Below are 16,014 nucleotides of genomic sequence, written 5' to 3' on the forward strand. Positions count from 1 at the left end.
TGTGCCCCCTGGCGTGGGGTTCCCACCCCACCTGGGAACAACACGCCTCAGCTGCTCTTAGCCCCATATAAAGATAAGAAAACTGAGGCCCAGAGAGGTACAGGATTATTGGTCCAAGAAGGGACAGCCTCATTGCTAACGGCCAGCCCAGTTTCACGGGACGCAGACGTTTGTCACCCCTGCCCCAGAGTTCCCGAGACCCCCTCTGTGTTCAGCCCTTCAGGTGCCATGGCAGCCAGACAGGAAACCAAAGGCGAAGGCCTCCTGTTAGGGCCTCCCGCGTGGTCAGTGATGCTGAGGGCTTCATCCTGAAGTTGTGGGGCCAGTGATCCCCGAAGGGAGGGGCGAGCAAAAGGACCTGCTTCCAACCAGCCTCTGAGAGCGAGCCCCCGAAGAGTGGTTTCGCTTCTCTGACTGGGGAGCATGGGTTTCGGGGGAGCTGATGGGTTGTTGTAACACAGGAGTCAGAGTCCTTGGACCACCAAGGGGACCCCCACCGCCCAGCAACAGACGCATTAAGCATCTACCCCGGGGCTCGGGGCTCTCCAGGGCGGGGGCCAGGCCCGCGTCTCCACCTCTGACTGTCTCCGGGCAGATGAAGGACGGTGTGCCAGTGCCCCTGATCATCGCAGCCGGCGGTGGCGGCAGGGCCTACGGGGCCAAGAAAGACACGTTCCACCCAGAGAGGCTGGAGAATGACTCCTCAGTTCTAGGGCTGAACGGCAATTCCGGAGCCGCAGGTAACGCAGCGCAAGCCCCTTCTCCCCCAGAACATTCTCCGGGACTGTGTGAGCATCAGCTCAGCCCTCCTCCGGGCGCCATCACACGCGAGGGCCTGAGTCTCAGGTACTAGAGGTGCCCGCGCTCTGGGTATTGGCGCCGTGCAGGGAGGAAGGGCAGGCAGCACCCTGGGGACCCAGCGGCCACCTCGCTGACCTGGGGCCATTGAGCAAAGCAGACGGGGAGCTGCAGGGGCAGCCGCACGCGGCAGCACGACCCACTCCGGGTTTTACCAAAATGCAGTTGGATGTGAGCAGATGGAGCAGACCTGGGCAGAGCCAGCCCGTGCTGCACGCCTCATGCCTCTCCTCACTCGAAAACCTTTCCCGAATCCCGAGGCTGGGCTCCCAGGCGTGGTCAGCAAGAGGCAGCCGCGCCGAGACAGGCCCAGACGTGCGAGGGGAGGTGCGTTCTCTGCCCCCCTGAGGCTGCCGTTCCTGTTTGTATTTTCTCTTCTTGACAATCAGACGATCAGATGGAGGGGGTTAAAAGGCAACTCTAAGATTCGAGGTTGGTGACCCCTCAAGCTTTCTCTGTAACCCAGGGGTGGCTGGAGAGAGGAGGAGGAGGAGCGGTGGTCAGGTCCACGGTGAGGATCTGGCCCCAGCAGTATGTACAGCGCCCCTTACTCAGGCTCAGCCTCCAGCACGTGCCAGACCGACTGGCCGGGTGCTTTCCAGACAGTCAGTCGGGCAGGGGTCCAGACCGCACTTAGGATCCTGTGCTGGGGGAGTCAGCGAGCTCCTAGGAATCCGTGTTCTCCACATGACCAAGCCGCTTCATGATGGAGATGCTACTAACCCAGCACCCCTCAAAGCACTCCGCTTGGCCAGGCGCAGCGGCTGACCCACGCCGGCCCCTCACCTAGGTTTCTCCATCTCTTCCCGCAGGTGGAGGAGGTGGCTGGAATGATAACACTTCCTTGCTCTGGTCTGGAAAATCTTTGCTGGAGGGTGCCACCGGAGGACATTCCTGCCCCCAGGCCATGAAGAAGTGGGGGTGGGAGACAAGAGGGGGTTTCGGAGGGGGTGGAGGGGGGTGCTCCTCCGGTGGAGGAGGCGGAGGATATATAGGTAAAGATGATTCGTGTTCAAGGTGTCACTCCCCTCCCCTCTTAGTCCTAGGCACCTCCCTCCCGTCCTGTCCCTGGTCCCCGCCTGCCCTCCCCTGGCCCCCCCAAGTGTGGACTGTGATGCCCCCTCATGCACGCCTTCCTCTCTCCCAGCCGGGCCAGCCGGAGGCAGGGTGTTGGCTTTCGAGCCAGCATCCTTCCTCGAGGCTTCAGTAGCGAAAGCATCAAGATCCCACGTGATTCTTGATCTCCCCCAAAGCCCATGATAAAGGTGCTTTGATGCCCCCTCAAGACTGTGCTCTCAGCCACCCCCAAGGACACACGAGCATGAGACCCTTGGAGGCAGCCTCCCTTCGGGAGGCCTGGCTGTGTCCTCACCCAGCCAGCTCCCTCAGGGCCTGGTGGTGGCTTCTGGCCTCACAGACTCCTCCCCTGCCTGCCCCAGCCCACCAGCTTCCAGAATGGCACCACTCTGTGCTGATGGGCCTCACTCCTGAGGGCAGCTGTGGGCAGCCCAAGCCCAGCCCTTCCAGAGCAGCCGGCCGCTGGCCCCAGCTCTCTGCTGGGCTTCAGAGCAGAGCCAAAGAGCCTTGCGAAGCTGAGAGGCTGGGAGGTGGCGGCTCCACCGTCCCCACAGATTAGGACACAACGCATGCATGCACTGTGATGTTGTCTGTTTGGCTTTACGCTGTGTGTGAGACGCTTGCGTTAACCAGTGCGCTGCTTTTCCGAGCCCTGGGTGGGTGGGCGGAGTCCAAGGGGGGAACCCAAAGATAATCCAGCCCCAGCTGAAAGGAGGGACAGGCGCCTAAGGGCACAGGGGCCCAATCCCCCTCATGCCCCAACCCTGACCTGACAGCACTGGGGGGTTCAGTGCTACTTCTCTGGCCAGTCCTAAGAGAGGTGCCAAGAGCTAACCAGCCTGGCAGACTAGAACTTATCACTCTGCTTCCTCCCAAGGCCCCTCAGGGTGGTGGAGACACCAGTGGGAGCTGGCCTGGGCCTGGAGGGGAAAGTGGTCCACCCCAGCATCTACTGAGCCCAGCCCCAAGGGCAGCCCCTGTGCCCTCAGCCTCCCTTCCCTCCCCACCGCCCTGCCCCCAGGCCCTCACCGCCCCGCTGCACGCCCCGCGGACGCGTGTGCGTGTTGAGACTTGGGCACCCACCTCTCTGCGTTAAACTCTTCTTTGCTTTGCCACAGGCGGCAATGCAGCCTCAAACAATGATCCCGAGATGGACGGGGAGGATGGGGTTTCCTTCATCAGCCCTCTAGGCATCCTGTACACCCCGGCTTTAAAAGGTACCCCCCTCTGCCAGGTGGCAGAACTGACATGGGCCAGTTCTTTCACCCAGCTAAGCCTCGGGGCGACTGGCAGGAGGCCAGGATACAAGACACGATTATGGGTCCCTCTCAGGCATGTCCGCCTACTGCTCCTCTCCCCAAGTGCTCTGCGAGGCAGGATGTGTACTTTGATACGGACAAAGAGCAGGGTATTGACCAGCCTAAGGGTCGCGTGTGTGGACCCCCCACCTACCTACCAAAGTGCACCCACATGGCTTGGCCCAGCGCCGCTCACCAGAGGCACCAGGGACGTCCCGACACAGCGGTGCTCCCAGTGGCAGTGAGGCCTAGGAACAGGGACCAGACCCCCTCTGACCAGCTGGAGATAAAAGCACAGCGGCTGGGAATGGGGTGCAGGGCGGTCTCTGAAGGCGCAGCCCGAGGCTGACCCTCCCTCCTTGTCACCAGTGATGGAGGGCCACGGGGAAGTGAACATTAAGCATTATCTAAACTGCAGCCGCTGTGAGGTAGATGAGTGCCACATGGACCCCGAGAGCCACAAGGTCATCTGCTTCTGTGACCACGGGACGGTGCTGGCCGAGGACGGCGTCTCCTGCATTGGTAAGGGGGGCGGGCCGGGGCTGGGAAGCTCAGCGCTTGAGCTCGTCCTGGGCCAGCAGAGCCAGGGCTCCCGCCCTGTCCTGCAGCTGCGCCCGGCTTATTTCCATGGGTGGATGCAGTGCCCGTGCCCGCCCCATCCTGCTGTCCCGCGTCTGCCGGTGTCCGGTGCTCAGGGTCCCTTTTGAAGTGTCACATCCAGCCCGGGCACGATGCCTCAGCGCCGCCTGCGGGTGTGCCCGAGGCACCTCCCGCCGCGCTGCGGGCCCCGTGCTCTCTGGCCCCGGGAGTAGTGCAGCCCCGAAGCTGGATTAGGCCCCTGAAGCTCGCCTGCAGCCACGGCTGGCCCACCTGTCCCCCGCGTCCTCTCACTGTGCGGTGGCTGGCTCGGACCACTGTCCAGAATTTAGTATCTGTCCCTGTTACGTGCTTCCGCCACCAAAAGCTACTGTTGAAAGCAGTAAAACCAGAGCGGACCTGCCTCGTGCCCCAGGTCCTCTGAAGAGGAAGGCGGGCAAGGTCTGCAGGGACCGGGAGCAGCAGTGGCCTTCGTCCTGGCAGGGAGGGTTTTTCTGACTCGAGGCCTAAGGAGAATTAGCGTGGTCCCCAGTGCCCCATGTCACCCACCTGTCTTCCAGTGTCACCCACCCTGGAGCCCCACCTGCCACTCTCCCTCATCCTCTCTGTCGTGACCTCTGCCCTCGTGGCCGCCCTCGTCCTGGCTTTCTCCGGCATCATGATTGGTGAGTGTGCCAGAGCCCTGGGGCTTCCCAAGGGGGCCAGGGAAGGCAGATCTGGTAAAATGGAACTGCGTCATGGAGGATGAGGTGTCACTCTGGGTGTGGGGGGATTAGGGCTTAAGTTGCAACTCCTGCCCTCCATTCTCCAGCTCAGCTGTGGTCTCTTGATTAAAAGTGTACTTCCATGCCTATCATCATTTTGTTGGCATTGCTAAGTTTGATGGAAGGGTTCAGAGGAGGAGATGTAGGTCCAGGAAGCCTTCCTGGAGGAGGGGGCCTCTGCTGGACTTTGAGGACCGGGCAGCCTAATAAAGGCTGAGTTGCACCTGATCTCCAACTGTCTGCAGTTTACCGGCGGAAGCACCAGGAGCTGCAAGCCATGCAGATGGAGTTGCAGAGCCCGGAGTATAAACTAAGCAAACTCCGTACCTCCACCATCATGACCGACTACAACCCCAACTACTGCTTTGCGGGCAAGACCTCCTCCATCAGCGACCTGAAGGAAGTACCCCGGAAGAATATCAGCCTCCTTCGGTGAATGCCCGGTGCTATCCTCTGGGTGGGACATGCAGTGATAAGTGTGATCCAGCACCAAGGATTCCTCTAGACACAGACCAGCACAGCCACCCCTCAGGGTACCCCCAGTCCTCCTAGAGAAAGAAGGTTCACTGTTCAGGGCCAGTTGGGGTGGTATTGTCATTTATCTTAACACCCCAACCATTCGTGGGTTGTATAATGAGAGGAGGACCAGATGGGAGAAACCAGGTCCTCAAAATCCATTTAAGTGCCCCCTGCCAGCATTTCTAGCCCTTCCCTCCTCCTGGTGGAGCCAGGTGCCTCCTGTGAGCTCCCTGAACCCCTGCTCATTCATCCGTCATTTGCTGACCAACCTCCACAGACTATCTGGCAGGTCTGTCCCTCCACAGGGAGCGTGAGCCTCCCCCAGCAGGGCCAGGGTCTTACTCACCACTCTGTCAGAGACTCCGTATTCATTGAAGCAATAGCCAACCATTGCCTTGAGTGTCTGGTGGCCAGTAGGGCCAGGGTCAGTAACAATGCCAGGTTGGAGGTGTTGCCCTGAGTGTGTGCGTGACCCCCGACCTCTCGTGCGCATCTAAATGTGGCCTTGGCTCATCTTGCCGTCTCCTCCGCACAGGGGCCTGGGCCACGGCGCGTTTGGGGAGGTGTACGAAGGTCAGGTGTCTGGAATGCCCAATGACCCGAGCCCCCTGCAAGTGGCTGTAAAGGTAAGAGGCCACCCCCTCTGGGGTCTGACCTTGGCGCGCGGTGTCTACAGGCAGAGCTCTCAGCTGCGGCCTTGGCTGCTCATAGTCTTCTACTTCCCACCCTCCCCTTCTATGCGCAGACTCTGCCAGAGGTGTGTTCCGAACAGGATGAGCTGGATTTCCTCATGGAGGCCCTGATCATCAGGTAAAGCCACACAGGGTTCCCGCCCCCCCCCACACACACACACACACAGACGTAGGGAACATGGAGACATTTACGAGGAAAATAGTGCCCTCCAGCAGCCCCTTCCTCTCCAGTAGGGACTCCCCCAAATTCTTAACACATGTTACTAGAGTGGAACAGCCCCAGATGCTGTCTCAGAAAAAAAATGTCTGTGGTTTGATAACCCAGTTGATAGCTCTGTGCCTGCAACCTACAGCCCAACTGTCACCCCCTCGTTCTTCTCTTTCTCCCTGTAGAAACCAAGCAAACTAGTCTTTGACAGTAGAAGATATAAGCGCCCCTCCAGGGCCCTCTTCCACCAGGTCCTTCACCAATGCCAGTTTCTCATGGTCGTATAAAGGAAATGATCCCCTACATGATGGAAGGTCCCCCACCCTGGTCCACCCAACTGGCTTGCACCCTTCTGCTTGTGTGCAGGTCCCCAACTGGGAACCTCGGGGCCCGGGGCTTCTAAAGCAGGTCATCTGAAGGAGGATGCAGACATCCAACCTCGAGATTGGGTCTGACTCGTGGGTTGTATGGGGCGCTTGGAACATCCTGACAAGTTGGGGAGGCCTGGGGTCTCCTCTGGCTGGAAGTGGCAGGGCAAGGAGGCCAGTGCAGTGTGTGAGGAACTGGGGTGTCTGGAGCCACAGGAGGACACACAACGGGCTGAGCATCTTACTGGAAAAGTAATTTATTCTCTGACTATACTTACAATCTATGATTATCGAACACACTTGGAAAGCATCGGATTACATGCTTGGAGACCCAGCTCTCTCCATCCCACCACCTGGCAGTGACTAACCACCATTATAGTTCCACATCCAGTCGCCCACCTTTCACTTCTGCATGTGTGGAGGTCCCTGTTCCCACTGTCCCCTGTGTCCTAATAGGATTCCATGAACAAGAAAATCCAATCTCAGGGTCCCCATGGAGATCCGCATGCCCCACAACCCCACTCCCCTGCGCCCACAGCCACCTGGCAGCTCCCTCATGGAAGCAGTCTCTCCAGCTTCTGCCTGAGGCCTCCCCTGGAGAACTCAAACATGAATCCTAATGAGCAATTCCAAGCACTAATCCGAGAAAGACACTCAATCCTCTCCTGTCCCCCCACCCCACTTTGTCACTGAGTGTCCATGCAGCACCCTCCAGCCTCCAACCAAGGACTCTGATGCTGAGAGATGTGGCTGCTGGAAACATCACTTTGTTTCCTACTTTTCCCACTTAAGATTTTCCCAGACTCAGTTACACGTGGTTACTCCTCTCTGCTCTGCAGCAAATTCAACCACCAGAACATCGTGCGCTGTATTGGGGTGAGTCTGCAGGCCCTGCCTCGATTTATCCTCCTGGAGCTCATGGCCGGAGGAGACCTCAAGTCCTTCCTCCGGGAAACCCGCCCTCGCCCGGTGAGTGAGAACCAGCCCTGCCCCGTGTTGTGCCAAGGAAGGAGAGCGGGAAGGAAGGAGCAGGAATGGGCAGGCTGGGACCTCTCAGCGGGCCCACAGGAGTCAGCTCTCGTGGTTGGGCCTGGGGGAGTGGCTGAGGGACAGTGGGCAGAAGGTGGGCATTGGCCCCGGGAAGCGTGGCCAAGGCTGTGCTATGGAGCCTGAGCTGGCCTGTGCTATGGATCCACTCTGCTGGCCTTCTGATTCTTTTTTTTTTTTTTTTTAAAGATTTCTTCATTTATTTATACATGCACTGGGTATAGTCAGAAGCGTGGGAGGGTGAGAGAATTCACCAGAGCCAGAGCGGGGAACAGAACAGGCAGACTGACAAAGTACACTGCTGAGGGGAGCAGCGGGTATGGCAGGAGAGGTCTGTTGCACCATGTGGGACCCTCTCTGGGGGCCAGGGATGGAACCCGCGCTGCAGAGGCTGCGGGCGCTTCGCAGCCCAGCGCTCAACTGCTGCACCACCAGAGGAGGCCCCTGGCCTCCTGATTCTGGAAAACCAAACTAGGGACAAGCACAGGCAGCGATTTTCATGCCAGCCATGTCACCCACTCCACCAGCTGGCCTGGGGCAGATCACTCTGCCTCCACTCGTTCTGAGCCCCACTGTCTTCATCTCTCCCATGGGAACATCCTGACCTTGTTTTCCTGTCAAATGATGTGCTGAAATGTTTCTGGAGGGGCTGGACTGGGAGAGGGAGGGGAGTGAAGAATCCTAGACGGGCCCAGGAAGGCCCTGCTTGGCTGGTAGACAGCCATGGGGCCAAGAGCAGGCTGTCTCTGACCTCAGTACTGCAGTGTGAAGTCCAAGGGCTGACTGGGACATCTGGGAGATGGCTCCGTGTTATAAAGCGTGGCCTGCTGGCTGACCCGGAGACCCTGCTCCCGGGAACTGGGGTGAAGCAGACCCCTGATTAGGACCTGGCTTCCTTGAGACACTACCAGACAGTGAGGGCTACAGGGAAGACTCACATCCTCCCCACACTCAGAGAAGCAGAGGACCCTGTGAAAGGCAGCTCAGGGCTGAGCGCCCCACTCTCGGGGACAAAGCAGAGCTACAACCTTGAGAGATCATACCTTCTCCGACCTCTGCCCTGGGCCAGGCTTGGTTTAGAATGTGTAGCCTTACGAGGCGCCATACTGCTCCTTCAGGCCCTCAGCAGCCTGTCTCTCCAGCTAAGAATCCTGCCCAACTCCTAAAAAGATGGGTGTGTATGCCTGAGCCCAGCTGGCAGGAGGATATGAGGGTGCAGGGCAGGAAGATTAGCCCCCACCTCATAATAATTTCATCAGCATTATTATCCTCCTTCTCATCATTTTGGCATTTCTCAAAACCACTGTCTGAAGTAGATGAGGCCGATCTCACCCCCACTCTACAGACAAGAAAGCTGTGACTCAGAGAGGGCAAGTGACCTGGCAAGGCCACACAGGAGGTGGAAAGTCTGGGCTTAGGACTGTGGACTCGTGAGTGCTGCTTCAGGCCAACCTTCCCTGCTGTTTGTCCCAATGGGCCTCTTTGGGAAGCCGTGGAGAGCCAAGATGGGACCAGGCCGTTGAGATCGACACTGCCAGCAGCTGGGCATCTCTGCCAGGGTCTGGGCACCACCCATGAAGGCAGAGCCTTGGTCCTCATACCCTGAGAGTCTCACTGTGCTTCTGGGAGAGGTCAAGTGGGGGCCACATTCATCACACTTAGGGAAGAGGCACAGCTCTGGTTTCCTTGCTGGATATTCTGGAAGCTTGAGCAGAAGAAAGTATTGTGTGTGGAAGGAGACAGCCCCTCGTAAAGAGGATCTCGACTCATCACTTGGCAAGGGCCTTGGAGTAATAATAAAATAAATAAATAAATAAGAACAAAGCACCAGCAAGGAGAGACAGATCAGGGATCTCACCTGCAGCTTCCCAGCCCAGGGCCTCTCTGAGAGGCTCACAGCAGAAGCCTGCAGGCGGGTCTGACCTCTAAGGACAGGCACGGCCCAGGGATGCCCAGTACCACACCAGCTGATTCCCTGTGAAAAAGCCAACATGTGGCTTTTTTAACCCTTGCCCTCACTCTTTGTGTGGCACTCCCTGCCGACCAGGCCCGGGTCTTTGTAGCACCCCATCATCCTGCTCACCCCACCCCCGGTGCACTGGTGCTTCCTGAGACACCTTCCCTGAGGATGATTTGACTTGTCGCCCCCAGAGTGAACCCATGCAGATGAGCTTCTGGCAGCAGCTTCCCTGGGAGGTTAGGGCCCCCATGCTTCCAGAGGGGCAGATTCCTTTTAAATAGCAAAAATTTCTTGCAGATCTTATCTTTATTCAACAAATATTTATTGAGGGTTTAATTTATGCCAGATTTAGACTAATAACTATCTGTTTGGATCCGTTTATTCAGTCAATAATGACAAAAGCTTTCAAGAAGCTAGAATCTTCATGAAAAATGGAGGTCAATAAGGACAATACTGCTAAACCCTCAGAAAGGTCTGTGCCCCCAGGCGGTGGCTCTAGAGACACAGGTGGCTCCTTGGGCCCTAGAGGTGCCAGTGTACGGGGAGAACCTCTGACTTGGAGTAAAGGGCAGATGTAAACCGTCGGCCCTGGTTGTGCAATACTGGTGCTGGCCCCGGAATGCTCGAAGGGGAGTTTGGTTCCAGTGGAAAGTTGGCCACACCAGGAGCCCAAAAGTCTGAGGGCCCCAGCATTGTCAGCTTCTCATCTCTTGCTTTTATGTTCTGGGTTGTCCGTCTGCGGTCTTTGCCTCTGCCTCTCCTGCTTCCCTCTCACCCTTATATGCAGCCTGCAGAAGTAGGTTCCTCTTCGGCTTTTCACTTAGGGACACAGGTGCCACCCCATGTCCTGTGAGTCTTCTCTCTAAATCTATAGCTACTTAAGGAAGGGATCGATATCACCATTACTGTGTGAGTGTATGTGTGTGTGTGTGTGTGTGTATGACAAAAACTTTCAGTATATTTATATATAAATATATAATCCCTTGAATAGCCCCTCTGAGCTGTGGCCTAAGTCACCATTCCACTTCCATGTGCCTGTTGATTCATCTGTAGAAGGAGGAAATTGGTCCAAACAGTCCCTGGAAGGACACCAGCACCTGGGGCATGCAGTTTCCTGCCCAGAGAAATCCTGACGGAACAGATTTCCCAGCCACACAAGGCAGGGCCCCTTCCTGATGTTCGGAGCACATCAGTGGTCAGCCAAGATGGATCACCGCTGCCATAACACACCTGCTGACCCAGGCTTGGTGCCACCTGTGTGATTGAGTCCATCCCACAAGCCCTTTTGGGAAATATTGGACAGGATTCTGAGTATTGGACAAGGTGTGTCCATGAGCAGCACCTCCTGAAGAGTATCTGGTTGCCCAAGGAAGAGCCCACACCTGATGGCATATGGTGGGGCACAAGCTCGAGTCCAGCTCTTTCTTTGCCCGGGATGGGTACAGATGGCATCAGGCACACTGGTGGGTCGTACCACAACTTAAACACACACACACACACACACACATACCCCACCCCACCCCTGCTGGGTGCCAACTATCTGCTGCTTTGCAGACTGATGAGTGGAGCAGTTAATTTGCTCTGAGCAGCCAGAGGCAGGGCATCCAGATAAGCCTGGCCCATGGGTTAATGCCTGGGAAGATTTAGTCCCTGCTGTGCTGCAGGCTTAAGGGGCATTTGCGACATCAGCACTCCTGGAACCCTGAATGGTGGGGGTTAGCACACGGAGAGGCGGTAGGGGCTAGGGCGAGGCCTCTCCTGGCTGGAACAGAAAGTCTTTTCCCGAAGAGAGAAAAAATATATATATTTCTAATACTGTAGCAAGATGGAGGAATATTTCCCTCAAAATATATTACTTTTCTTTTCCTCAAGAAATGGGGACTGTCTCTCACAGTGCCCAGAACTTCTGGGGAAACCAAACTCAGGGACGACCCCTGAGAGCCTCCACAGGCCTCCACGCCGTAGCCCGCCAGTAACTACAGGCGCTTTCGGAAGCATCCATCTGTGCCGCCTCATGTGGGTCCTCACAACACCCCAGTGAGGCCGATAACACCTCCCAAACTTCACAGATGAGAACACTGGCTTGGAGGAGCCAGAGGGACCAGAGGGACAAGGCCCGCTCTGCTCCCTGCGCCTGTGTGCCGGGCTCTGCATTCCCTGGGGCAGCGCCTGTGTCCACATGTGTGCTTCCGAGCTTAGGCTTCATTCCTACAAGGCCTCATCCCCCACCCAGGTCCTCAAAGCCCCGCCCAGAGTAGCTGGGGCTCCACCCTTCAGCTGTGTGACCTGGAGTAAGTCAGCCTCTCTTAGCCAGCAGCCTTCCCATCGGCCCTGTGGAGAGGGCCTCTCTTTCCTACTGATCACACAGGAGGTTGCCTCAGACAAGACCAGGTACTGGGACTTACTCTGTGACATCGTGAAAGGCACTATCCGGGGCTCCCGGGGCACAGACTCTACCCCTCCTCAGGTGTCTCCTCAGATGTGAAGCAGGACTCCTCGCCTCCCTCAGACCTTCGCTATTGCCCAAGGAGCCCCAGGGAGGTCCTGACTGGTGGCAGACAAACCCCCCAGCTGGTGGCCAGTCAGTTCTAGCTCAGCTGTACCCCCAAGGTGGGGGCGTCGGCTGCTTCTGCAGGGAGGAGACGCTACAGAACAGTTTGTGATCACTCTTCAGGAAACACCCAGCATTTTCCAAAAACTTTTATTTTTCAGTTTACTTAAGATCAGAGTCTTCTGGAAGAAAACCAATTTTAAAATATTTTAGTCATTTAAATAGAAGATTTTTAAAACATTATCCCCTGCAGCTTCCTCACAAGCTTGTTTGTAAGTTGGGGGAGTTCAATATGGATGAGGACTGGGTTGAAGAATGATCAGATAGAAAGGGAGAGGGACATGCATCTCCTGCTGGCTTCCGGGGGTCTTGGGGGCACTTCCAGCAGCTCAGGGGTGCTTCCAGAGGTTTGGGGGTGCTCTGTCTGCCTGTGCCTCATACTCACTTGTGCAGCTGGGAAGCACACACATGGATCCACCGACTGGGTAGAGGCCCAGGCACTTTTGCCTGTAGCCGCCAGGTGATTCCTTTTCTTCTTTCTCTTTCAACGTTAATTGGAGTGACGCTGCATTAGAGCAGTATGTCAGTTTCAGGTGTTCATGACTGACAATCAGCTTGTGTATCTACACATTCAGTTTGCTGCTAAAAGCCCAAATTGCTCCTCCATACGTGGCCCCCCCTTTTCCCAATTTCCCCACCCCTCTTCTCCCTACCCATCTGGTAACCACTAATTGGTCTTATAGACCAAAAGTTTATTTCTGTTTTATTTAGTCCATCTGTTTGTTTTCTCTGTATGAGTGAAATCATACGATGTCTGTCATTCTCTGACTTATTTCACTAAGTATAATTCCCTCTGGGTCCATTCATGTTATTGCAAATGGCAAAATCTCATCTTTTTTATAGTTCAGTAGTAGTGGGTGCATGTGCACCCCAGGCTCTTCCTCCACCTGTCAGTCGGCGGGTGCTTAGGTTGTTTCCAGTTTTCCCAAGTCCCAGGTGAAACGGTGTGCCCATGCTGGGTCTCCGTGAGTGCATTGGAAGCCACTATTTCAGCTGTTCCCTGAGAGCTTCTGGTCAGCAGGTTGCTTCTGTCTCCGCAGAGTCAGCCCTCCTCCCTGGCCATGCTGGACCTTCTGCACGTGGCTCGGGACATTGCCTGTGGCTGTCAGTATTTAGAGGAGAATCACTTCATCCACCGGTGAGTTAAAGGCCTTGCCTCTGTAAGCACCCTACCTGTCTCAAGGGCCTGATCCCCCTCCAGAGTAGAATATTAGTTCTCCCTCCAAAGTAGTTTGCACAATTCGGCCTCCTTTGTCTTTGAGATACTACTTCATTGGGGCTTCATTTGCCCCATCTATAAAATGGTTACATAAAATACCCATGTCAGTGCTGGAGCCCTAGATGAGCTGTCCTTGCTGTCCTTGGGGACTCCTGCCTGAATCTTGCAGTATTGGTCCAAGCCCTGTATCACATTAACATTTCCCCCCATGCTCCTTAAGTTAAAGGTGTTCATATTTTCACACATTTGACTACAGGAGACTCTTTGACTGCAGATAAGGACCCTGTGTTATGCATCTTTGTACCCCTAGCATATACTGGGGACACAATAGAAGTTTGGTAAATAAATTAATTATTTTCTAAAATGCCCTGAAGTATAATGATTCTTTACTCCTGCGCCCCATCTCTGCTCTGTGTGGCCCTGGTGTTTCAGTGTTGTTTGGACGTGGCCATCAAGGCTGCGTGTTACGCTGCAGACACCACAGATGACACGTATTTCCTGGTGGATGGCCCTCACTTTCTCAGAGGACAGCTTGATTTTGAAATCTGAAAAGTCAGCTTGTTAGACTCTGCAAAACTCTAATGATTTGTTTCTAATTTAGCAAATAACAACCTGGAGGAGAAGTGACAATCTTATTAACCTGTGTCTTTAGAGTGTAAAGCATGTTCCGAGTAATTAGAATATGTAAGTACAAAGCAGAAAATGGGAGATGCTATATGAGTTCAGAAATAGATATGCATGTAAGCAGACAGCAAGCTGTGCCCTCTTCCCTGGTAAAAATAGGGAAATTAAAGATCAAGAAATGCTCTCACCTACGATGGCTTGGTCTTTCCTATAACAAAGCAATGAACTCGTCCACATTGTCTCACCCTTTTACCACCGCTTCATCACTTGGGTCTGCAGCTCTTCCTCTTGTTTATAAACCCTTCTAACTTGCAGATGATTATGCTTGAGAGAAATAACTGGAGCCAAGGAGCTGGGCCAGTCCTTTATGTTCTCACCTAAAGCCACACCCTCCTCTCCAGGGTCAGTCCTGCCATTGTTGTTCTTGCCCTTTTTGTTTATCCAGAACATTCCATAAGTGTCAGCACTGGGCTTTCCTGTTGCTCAGACATAATGGGGGTGATGCCCCTTTTGGAATCTGTCCCTGATGAAAGCTCCTCTCCATCTTTTGTCCTGTGCAGTCGGTCTCCCTAGGGACTTTCGGTGGCTCCCTTTAATTCTCACAGAGACTGTTCTGCCTTTTCATCTCATCCCACATTAGGCTCCAGGTATGCAGAATCTCTGGCTGAGGGATCCTACCCATCTTTCTCTGCTATTTTGAAATCTGCTTTCCTAGAGTCGTGATGTGTTTTGACTATATCCAGTGCTCTGTTATTATCAATGCGCTCAAGCTCCCTATCACTTCCCTATCACTAAATTGTTACTCAAGGTCAGAATTAGATCCCAGAGTAAATTTTTTTGCTTTTTTGTCTTTTTTGAGAAATGAAAGGGTCAAAAGTTAAGTATAATCCGCTTTATAAGCAAAGTGAGACTGCTAGTGAAATTGGGAATCAAAACCTCTCTTCTGGGGTGATTAGTACTGTGACAGCATCATCTACATCTTCTAGCTGGCAAAGGGGTCTGGGGCACATTCCCACAACAGTATTACATCGAAATCTCTCTCTCCTCCACCATGTATCTGCCTTAAAGTTCACAATTTCCATCCATATACACCTGAGCTCAGAGAGAACTCCCACACCAGGTCCACATGCCCCCATTTTTCCATTAGATTTGATTCTTTTGGACATGATTGTTGTATTTTCAAGAACTTTCTGTCATTCTACCCATTCTTGGTGTCTTCTATGATATTCCATTACTCACTTGCTATTAAATTCAAGATCACCTTTTTGTAAGTAACCACCCCATGTGTATCAGCATAAAAACCTTTCTGGAACCATAAATAATTGTTCTTTTCCTCGTCTAGTTCACTCTATTTCTCTTGAGAAGTGATGGCTATATAGCACACGATTTTTCTTCTATTTGATGTCGTGCATTTATGAGTCATAGTTTTATCAGGGCTTCTTATCGTATAGCCTAAGCCTTCTGGATCAGATCAGTGGTATTAACAACAACCCTCTCCCAGCTCAGCCCATTCTTCTGTATCCTAAACTGTGATCTCCAACCCAGATCCTGACTTTTTTTTTTTTTTTTTGACACTCTGTAGTTAGTTACTTTCCATGTCCTTCTCAATCACACATCAGGAACTTCATGAAAACAGTTTCTAAATTTTTAAGACACCACCAGACACCACCTGTGCACCCTCAGTACTTTTGTTATTGTTTTGTTTTTCCTGAGTTTTTTGCTGTCCAAGACTTTAATGTTATTAAAGACCCATTCCAGACTTCTGACCACATCCTTCATTCCCACATGCATGTCAAGAACAGAAAAACCATCAGTGACTTAAGTTGATGCCTCTGGGACTTAAGTTGATGCCTCTCATCATGCCTTACAGACATGCTACAGGAAAAAAGGGCACCCAGAGTATAATAACAAAGACAAGATTATTTTATAACTTGAAAGAAGTGATTTCTTTATCCATGTAGCTATGATGCATACAGTTTAGCAACAGCTTTAGATAAAATCATGGATGTGAGAACCATAATGACTTATTTCAAAAGAAAATGGAGACAGCTCTTGTCCCAAGCCTGCCCACCTGGGTCTATGCAGGCGTCTCTTTTAACAAAACTTTCCCTTTGAAAAACAGCAGCAGTTCTCAGTTCTCTGCACACTTGTGTCTATGCAGGTGCTTCCTTT

At 53.9% G+C, this 16,014-nt stretch overlaps 1 protein-coding gene across 1 annotated transcript in view; it reads left to right on the forward strand.

Moving 5' to 3' along the window:
• The window catches only part of LOC119259431 (ALK tyrosine kinase receptor), a 66,693-nt gene that overhangs the window by 38,296 nt on the left and 12,383 nt on the right, over positions 1-16,014 (forward strand). Inside the window, exons 6-14 of the mRNA XM_054687763.1 lie at positions 596-740; positions 3,054-3,152; positions 3,603-3,755; positions 4,391-4,495; positions 4,840-5,026; positions 5,649-5,739; positions 5,859-5,923; positions 7,221-7,350; positions 13,040-13,137. Of these exons, the coding sequence (XP_054543738.1) occupies positions 596-740; positions 3,054-3,152; positions 3,603-3,755; positions 4,391-4,495; positions 4,840-5,026; positions 5,649-5,739; positions 5,859-5,923; positions 7,221-7,350; positions 13,040-13,137 (1,073 nt within the window). The remainder of the gene's footprint in view (positions 1-595; positions 741-3,053; positions 3,153-3,602; positions 3,756-4,390; positions 4,496-4,839; positions 5,027-5,648; positions 5,740-5,858; positions 5,924-7,220; positions 7,351-13,039; positions 13,138-16,014) is intronic.

The sequence above is a fragment of the Talpa occidentalis genome, unplaced genomic scaffold (genome assembly GCF_014898055.3).
Source record: "Talpa occidentalis isolate TD23 unplaced genomic scaffold, MPIMG_talOcc4v2.1 talOcc4.5, whole genome shotgun sequence".
Classification (NCBI taxonomy): Eukaryota; Metazoa; Chordata; class Mammalia; order Eulipotyphla; family Talpidae; genus Talpa; species Talpa occidentalis.